Source organism: Fukomys damarensis, unplaced genomic scaffold, assembly GCF_012274545.1.
Source record: "Fukomys damarensis isolate Sample0158 unplaced genomic scaffold, DMR_v1.0_HiC HiC_scaffold_37, whole genome shotgun sequence".
NCBI lineage: Eukaryota > Metazoa > Chordata > Mammalia > Rodentia > Bathyergidae > Fukomys > Fukomys damarensis.
In genome coordinates this window covers 38,247,527-38,256,447 of record NW_022900949.1, presented here as the reverse complement: position 1 = coordinate 38,256,447, position 8,921 = coordinate 38,247,527, and the positions used below count along the sequence as shown (strand labels likewise).

Below are 8,921 nucleotides of genomic sequence, written 5' to 3'. Positions count from 1 at the left end.
AGAGCCCTCCCCATGCTCTGTCCTATCCTGAGCCATGCTCGGCAGAATGCTTTTTCAGTACCTCCTGCTAAAAATTGGAATCCACTTAGGGGGGATCATTATCTCTTCTCATTCCCTTTTAGGGAGAAGGATTTGTTTTCTTTATCTGATTTCTCTTAGCTCTCTTTATTTCCCATGGTGCTTTTCTTGTCGAACACAGTACCATAACTATGGCCATATAATTCTTATTTACCCTGAAATTAAAGTATTTCTAAAGATTTTTAATCTATATATATATCCCCATATACATTGCTTAACTCCACATCTGATTTTTTTTGTTTTGTTTTAGGCACCGGGGATCAAACTCAGGTCCTTGAGCTTATGAGGCAGGCAGCAGAACCACTGAGCTAAATCCCCGGCTCACATCTGATTTTAATATATATTTAACATTAATACGTACTTAACATGTACTTAAACATGTAGTAGTCAAGTGGAAGAGCAGTTGAAATAGGGAATAGTTGACAATAGTATTTGTGTGGCACTCGATACAGAGTAAAAGTAATTTGGAAAAGGGTATGAAATAGCTTGAGTGTTGGCCATAAAAGTCCAAGCAGTCCAATGGACCTTTAAGGGTGATTATGTAAATGGAAAGCAATGTGACTAAGAACAGCTAGAAAGTCCTTAGGACGCAAACAAGAGCTCAGTATATGGCAACCGTCGTCATCTTCCTCCTCCCTCCTCCTCCTCCTCATCATCTGTCACGGCTGCAGTTTAACACCTGTTAGAAGTCTAGCCCTCTGCCGTTAGTGGTCAGAAGGTCTCGAGACTTGCTGAAGCCCACTCCTGATTGGTTTTTCTTCCCCCGCTCATTGAGTTTATTGGTACATTTTAGGTACACAGTACAGTTACACTCATTACTGGAATCTTGTACCTTTACATGCCAGGTCTTGGTTCTCATTTTCTCCCCTTGTCCCTGCCCTCCCCTCACCCCCTCCGCCCCTCCCTATTTACAAACACTTTATTTCCATTTTTTCATTTTCTCCTATTTGTTTCTTTTCCCTTATTCCCTTTCCCCTACCCTTCCCACGTTCCCTACACCCTTAGCCCTTTTCTTCCTATTTCACATTGTCAGTTATCTCATCCACTCCTGATTGTTGCAGAATTCTTTCTTGAAATAAGATGGCGATCCTGATTGAAATGATAGTGATGATAACAGAACTTACAGCAGCCAATAATTATCTGACAGCTTACTATGTCATAGGAACTATGCAAAGTGCCAGATAAGAATTGCTGCTATTGGGAGGCGGAGACTTGTCAGAAGAGGGGGAATCACCTGGAGCTTGATAATAAAGCCCGGTCTCCCTCTGTGACTCCTCCCTTCTTTCTCTGCTTCCTGGGCACTGTGATGTGAGCAGCTTAATCTATACAATGCTCTTCCGCCATGACGTCCTGCCTTGGAACAGGAGGACTGTGGACTAAACGTGTGAACCAGAATAAGCCTCTCCTCCTTTAATTTGTTTCTGTCAAACATGGAGGCCCAGCAGGGAGGAAAGTGACTAAGACATCAGGGTACTAGGAAATGAGCAACCACTACTCAGAGTCAAGCAGGTTGGCATGTGATTCCTAGTGAGACTACTAACGGCAACACAATACAGGAGACAAGCTGAGCCTTCCTGGGAAAGGGGTTTAGCAAGAGCCAAACAGATTATGAGGACTCTGTTATAAAAATTAGGGCAAGAGAACCAGGCGCAGTGGTGCATGCCAGTAATCCCAGCACTCGGGAGGCTGAGGCAGGAGGATTGCTGAGTTCCAGACCAGCCTGGGCTACATAGTGAGCTCCAGGTCAGATTCAACTACATAGTGAGACCCTGTCTCAAAAAAAAATAAATAAATAAAAAATAAAAAAAAATTAGGGCAAAATGGGAAAAAAAAATCTCTTACACAATTTCTGAGCAAGCAAATAGTCACCAGAAGCCTTGCATTTGAGCCCCATTCAAGGCTTAGTAATGAAGAATATTGTGATCAATCATTACTGTTTGTCCAGGGAAAGAAGTGACAGCACACTGGTTATGAATCTTAGTTGTAATAGAAGAATCATGACAAAGTTGGAAGAAAAAGAAGAGAGGCCTTTAAAAAAAGACTTATAGATGTCTGTGTGTAACTTTTAAGCAATACAAGAAAGGAGAAAAGGTAATTTAGGGCCCATAAACTTATGATACTTAAGCTTAACTGTGTCATCTTAATTGGCCTGGGAGCCACGTGGAGGATTAGAAGCCACATAGAGCACACTTCTGGGTGCATCTGGGTGAATTATGCATGAACTGGGTACAATATATGATCCCTAGGCCCTTTGTCTCTGGCTGTTTCTCTGCTCTGCTTTCGGAACCAGCTGACCATGGACTAAATCCAACTGAAAACGTGAGCGTAATTAATGCTCTCTCTCTTGAAGTTGTGTACGTTGGGTATTGTGACCTAGCGATGAGGAAGCTAATACACATTCCCGCTGGGAATGAATGGAAGGTATATGTCTGTGATACATCTGTACCTCCCCTGACTGTATTTCTCTTAAGTACTGACTGAAGCATTTAGATACCTCAGCTGCCCAAGTCTCCCCAAAGTAAACGCATGGAGTTAGTAGACCCCTGTTTTCAACATGATGTCTATGAAAATCCATGAGAATCTCAGAAAAATTCAATAATTATATCAGGAGAAATTATATTGAAAATTTTTAAAAATCAGATGATTGGGTGAAAGAAGATAAACACACACATTAAATTTATTATTCCCATAACAAAAGTAAGTGTTACTTTCGTTCTGAAATACACCAATAGAATAACTAAAAAAAGAACAAAAATATATTCAAATTTCTATATAAATTATATTTATTTGCTTACATAAGAAAGAACACAATGACAGCAAAAGGAAGGAAATGTTCGAAAGCCTTTCAACATAGATCATAGGAAATCATTCTTTTTTAAGAGAAGAACAGGGAGGTGGATATTTGAACATTTTCTCCCTTAAAACCACATTCCTGTGGCATTACTCAAATTAAATCTTTTGGTCATATTGAAAGTGGAAACAGAAAATGACTATATTAAAACCAAACAGAAAAATGAATCTGGAACTTTTTATTATATTTTTCTCTGTAACTTCCTGACCTGTTCTGTTTGTGAAAATATACAAATATAGCTTTCCATCAGAAGCAATAGTCAGCACTCTTCCCAATTCGGGTTCTTAACCTGAACTTCATTTTAAGGAATCCAGGGTAAGGAACAAGGTGGAGAAATGTCTATGTGCGAACCCTTCTTCCATTTCTGTAGAAACTTCTTAATGTATGTTCCACCCTAAGAGGGACAAAGGAGGCCATCGATGAAAAATAACAGTCATGTCAGAAATGAATGAAATATACAGAAAGACAAGTATTTCATGTTTTCCCTCATCTGTGGACTCAGTTGGAGCGCAAAATGACATGAAAGCAGAAGGGAGACTCTTGGAGGAGAGGAAGGCAAGGGGGAGTGTGGGAGCCCGGCCATGGCCCTCTAGGAGTTTGACATTTAAAAGGAAACTTCTTCACCTCTACACTCAAGGCATTGATACAGTCTGTGTAACAGTCTAGGACTCTGCTTGTTAAACTTGTTGCTGCAATGGGAGAAACTCAAAGAGACAGCCGCAGATCTGATGTTCTTTGTAAAGAGTCAGAAAATCCAGTCTTTGCATAAAAGATACAAATAGTTGCTTGGTGCTTCCTGTTGATGTGAACCTATAAAAGGAGCTGTTTCTGTGAAATAAATCAGACTTCTCTTGGTCTCCGCTCAGGCTGGAGTATTCTTTCCTTTCTCAATCCTCACTCCCCGACTCAGACCTGTTCGTGTTGTGATGGCTGGACCGCCGCAGTGGAGGAAGAATAGATGGGATCAGGTATGTAACACGCATGTAGGGAAATGCCACAAGGGAGAGGGAGCCATTACTCTTTATAATTAGCATGCACTAATAAAAAAAGATAAAAAGGAGATCAGGGATGGGTGGAGGGGGAAGAGAGAGGAGCGGAAGGGATGAAAACAGGAGTTGAGATGTGCTATGTACGTGCACCAACTCCCCACAGGGAATATAGACACTCACATACTAATAAACTAAAATGAATAAAATAAAATAAAAACTATTAAAAATGAAATGAAACTGTAGTCAGAATGATTGCAGATATTTGTCTTTCGATTTAAAGATTTTTTTATTTTTAAACTGCAGTATAACAACATGACAAAACCCTGTCTATGCATAAAGCAAGAAGAACAATGTATTGTCTACAAAGAGAATTTACAGATAGATGGTGACAAATAAAATGCAGTATTTCTTCCCTCATCCTTCATGCATGAAGACCCATGTTTATACAGAGGTATTTTTCTTTCTATTCATTTTTCATTTGAAAAGCATTTTTTGTGGGCCACCAAAAGATGTGTCTACCAGAACCTATGAATATGACCTCACTTAAAAAAGGGTCTTTGCCCATGTAATTATGGCTCTTGAAATGAGGTCACCCTAAATTGCCTGGGTAGGATCTCAACTTAATGACATGCGTCTTTGAAGAGACAGCGGAGAAGAAAAGAGGAGGCAGAGCAGAGTGTCCACCCTGTGTCTACTCAGGCAGAGGTGATTAGAGGCAGCTGCCAAGCCAAGGAGCATGGGTGCCTGGAGAGCTGGAAGGAGCAAGCCAGTCTCCCCTACATCTTCAGAGGGCGTGTCTTCATTTGGGGTTTCCAGCCTCAGGAACTGTGAAAGAGTAACTTTCAGCAGCTACCATTCTGCAGTGACTTGTTATTCTGTAGCCATGGGAAACTGATGGGACACCTTTGAGCACCTTTCCTGTGGCACGTATGTTATTAAACAAAGCATACCTGTGAACTTGGCATCATCTTGTCCCTTGAAGTGACAATCTGCAGCCTGAAACAGTTACTTAGCAATGTGTATTCCAGGTTAAGTTAGATGAGGTTAGATGTCTAGCATAGGGTCACAGGAGGACCCTGAGGCTTGACTTACTGAGTGCTCCAAAATGCCCAGCAGTGCAGGAGAGGCTTCCTAGATGTAACAGCACTCCTACTGTTCTGAAGCATAAACAGAAATGTTCCCAGTGCAAGCTGAGAGACTAGGCTGTGTAGGACATGACAAGTAGAAGGAATGGCAAATATAAAAGGCACAGCACTGTAGCAAGGCAAAACAGAAGTCTCCAGCTTGGTGTAGATGAGGCTGTAGATGCGTCTTTTGGAAATGCTTTGTTGAAACTGGATTTCAGAAGACACATTCTTCCTGCAAGGAGCTATGAGCAGGAAAGGGGGAGAAGGGTATCACTAGGATGTGGAAGTGTTGAGGAGGGGAAGGGGAGATGGACCAGAGCCATAATCCGTGACAGGACATGGATCCAAGTTGCTCTTGGGAAAGGACTTTACTCTTGTGGGAGTCTTCTTTTAGCTGTTAGTTCATATGTTTACCCATTTTTATCCCCCCTTCTCTTTCTCTATGCAAGACAGTAAAATGTTGGCTTCTTTCTTGCCTTAAGGAAGGTTTTGACTCCAGCTTCATGGATTTTGTTTTCAAATTCCTAAAAGGATAGGGAGATGGGGGGTTGCATCCCAGAATTTGGGGGAGAGACAGAGAGAGAGAGAGAGAGAAAGAATTTTTCTAAGTTTCCTGACTGCTGTCAGTTTCACTGCTTTGTTCAATAATTGATCTCCATAATGCTTTCAGTGTAAGATGAAAACAAAACAGGCACTGAGCTATTTGGGTTTTTTTAATTTAAAATATTATGATACTATAATGGCAGGTGCATGTCATTTATACTTATTAAGACCGGTAGGATGTGCAGCAGGAAAAGTGACCCCTAATATGAACTATAGGCTTCAGTTAATAATGATGTATCAATGTTGGCTCAGCGTGACAAGTGTTTGACTCTGGTGCTGTGATGTTGAGGGGAGGAAAGGTTGTGTGCTGGAGGAAAAGGATATGTAGAAACTGTCTGTAATTTTCACCCAGTTTAGCTGTGAATCAAAAACTGTTCTAAAAATAAGTTGTGTTAATTTAAAAGTACATAGTTGTACTTTGTTTTGTTATTTAACTAATAATAAAGTGCACTGATTTCCTTCCCTTCCTATTCAATTTAAGGAAATCAGTTTACTTTCTCCTTAGAAAAATGAAATGCAGCTAGCTTCCTTATCCTTGGGTACAAGGAGGAATAATAAAGCTATTATGGAACAATTACATATGTGAGGCTTTTCAAAAATAGTGAACATGTACAGCAATAGCTGAATTTTCTAAACTAATAAGGCATTTTTATTAGAACAGCTTTAGCTATATAAGTGGCTTATTAGAGAAGAATAATCAAGCAAGAATGGATTTTAAGAGTTTGACCCTGGAGTTACTAATCTGGTTCAATTCTTGACTCTATCATTCATTAGAGATGAGTTCTTGGCAAGGCTTTGTTAGTCTTTAGATTTCATTTTCCTCATCTCTAAAATATAGCCAACAGACTATAGCCACCAGGATTCAGACCTCTCCCAGGAACCCTAGAATCCTGTGTACATATATCACCACAACTCTGCTGGAACATCCAACAGGCTTAACTTTTAAAGACTCTTGTTACATAAGGAAGAAGCCTGAAAGAGGAAGAAGAGGAAAGAAAAAGTCAAAAATGGCTCTTATTCAGGGTCTGTTGACATTCAGGGATGTGGCCATCAAGTCCTCCCAGGAGGAGTGGGAAGACCTGGACCCCATTCAGAGGATTTCATACAGGGACGTGATGTTGGAGCAAGGAGGAGAGCTCTCGAGTATGGGTGGCCAAGTGAAAGTATCCAAAAACTCAGATGCGTGGGAATATGTCAAAGGTGTGACCACAGATACCTCTCCCAAATCTATCATCAAGGAATTTCCACCAAAAAGAAAAAGTGATACGGGAGAAATGTTCCAGACAGTAATATTGGAAAGTCATAAAATCCATGACATTGAAGGATTGTGCTTCAAAGAAATCCAGAAAACTATACATGATTTTCAGGGCCATTGCAGAGAGGGAAGAAGATTTGTCATAGGATTTTGTGTGACACACAAGGAGAATCTGAATGGTAGAAGAGACGAATATCATAGAAGGGATGCAGGAAAGAAACATATTAAAATTGCCTTGGATTAAGCTTTCAATCACAACTGCTTGACCAGCTGTATGCAAAAGAAAGGAACAATTAGGAGTGTGTAATTATATTGCACAGTCTAACAACAGTGATTCCTCAGTTTCATGCCACCAAAGTAATCCTTCTAGTGTCAAAACAAACATTTCTCATGAATATGAAAATAATTTTATCGATCCTTTATTTTTCATACAAGAACAGGACATGCACATTAATACAAAACCTTACAGATGGAATGACTGTGGAAAATCTTTTAAGCAAGGCTCACAGTTTACTATGCATCAGATAGTCTGGGCTGGAGAGAAACAATTTATATGTGATATATGCAGCAACATCTTCAATCAATCAGAAATCAAATCTTATAAGTCATCAGAGAATTCATGCAGGTGAGAAACCATACCCATGCAGTGCATGTGGAAAAGTCTTCAATCATATTTCTGATCTGGCTCAACATCAGCAAATTTATGCTGGAGAAAAGCCATTCAAATGTAATGAATGTGGCAAGGTTTTGGGTCACAAGTCATACCCAGCAAATCATCAGAGAATCCATCCTGGAGAGAACCCATACACATGTAATGTATGTAGCAAGGCCTTCAATCAAATTTTAAACCTTGTGAACCCTCATAGACTTCACACTGCAGCGAAACCTTTCAAATGTAATGAATGTGGCAAAGTCTCCAGTCAATTCCTACCTTGCACAACATCTGATAATTCATGTGGGAGAAAAACCTTATAGATGTAGTGAATGTGACAAAGTCTTTAACCATATTTCACACCTTGCACAACATCGTAGAATTCAAACAGCAGAGAAACCTTGCAAATGTAAAGAATGTGGTACAGTGTTTAGGCGTAATTCATATCTTGCAGAACATTTGATGACTCAGACTGGAGAGAAACCTTGAAATGTAATGACTGTAGCAAAGTATTCAGTCACAATTCCCACCTTGCATGTCATCATAGAATACATGCTGGAGAAAAACCTTATAAATATAATGAATGTGGAAAGGTCTTCAGTCAAAACTCACATCTTTCATGTCACCAAAGAATTCATACTGGAAAGAAACCTTACAGATGTAATGAATGTGGCAAAGTGTTCAGTCTAAACTCATCTCTGGTACATCAGCAGAGAATTCATACCTGAGGAAACTTTAGAAACGTAACGAATGTCCAAAGATCTTTGGTCAAATTTGACAGTTTATGCATAGTATCACTTTGGGAGTAAAATCTTACAAATTCAGTGAGTGTTACCAAGCTGTTCGTGTGTTTAAGCCTAACTAAGCATGTAATCCATACTGGAAAAAATATCTCAAGGTCTTCTATGACAGTTTCTAACTTGGAGTTCATTGGAGATTTCCTCTCCCAGAAAGAAAGCTGAAAAGTGAATGAGGCAAAAGTCTTCAGTCAGTGTTTGAGCCTAACAAAGTTTTGGATTCCTGCTGGAAAGATAATTTTCATGTGCAGTAAATGAGGCAGGCCTTGAGTTATCATTTAACATTGTCACTTAACACATAAATAACCGTAAACCAACCCATAGCAGAGAGAAACCTTACCAATGTAACAGTGCCTTAAGGTGAAAATCTGACATTAGCATTCACCAAAAAATTCGCAGTTGAAAGAAATCTCACAAAGTAATAAGGATGGCAAATCTGTGATTGTGCTTTCAAGGCCTCAGTGCACATCAGATAATGTATCCCTGAAAATCTGACAAAAATGTAATAAGTTTGGCAAATCCTCTTTTTCACTGCTTACGCTTCAAGACATATCAGATGACCTATGCTG

General features: G+C 39.8%; 1 protein-coding gene across 1 annotated transcript; it reads left to right on the top strand.

Moving 5' to 3' along the window:
• Positions 1 to 6,655: 6,655 nt before the first annotated feature.
• Positions 6,656 to 8,283, top strand: LOC104850036 (zinc finger protein 83-like). Its single transcript, XM_033759676.1, is given in 4 exon segments — positions 6,656 to 6,934; positions 7,492 to 7,826; positions 7,828 to 8,039; positions 8,042 to 8,283. Coding segments are annotated over 4 exon segments (1,068 nt in total).
• Positions 8,284 to 8,921: the final 638 nt, after the last annotated feature.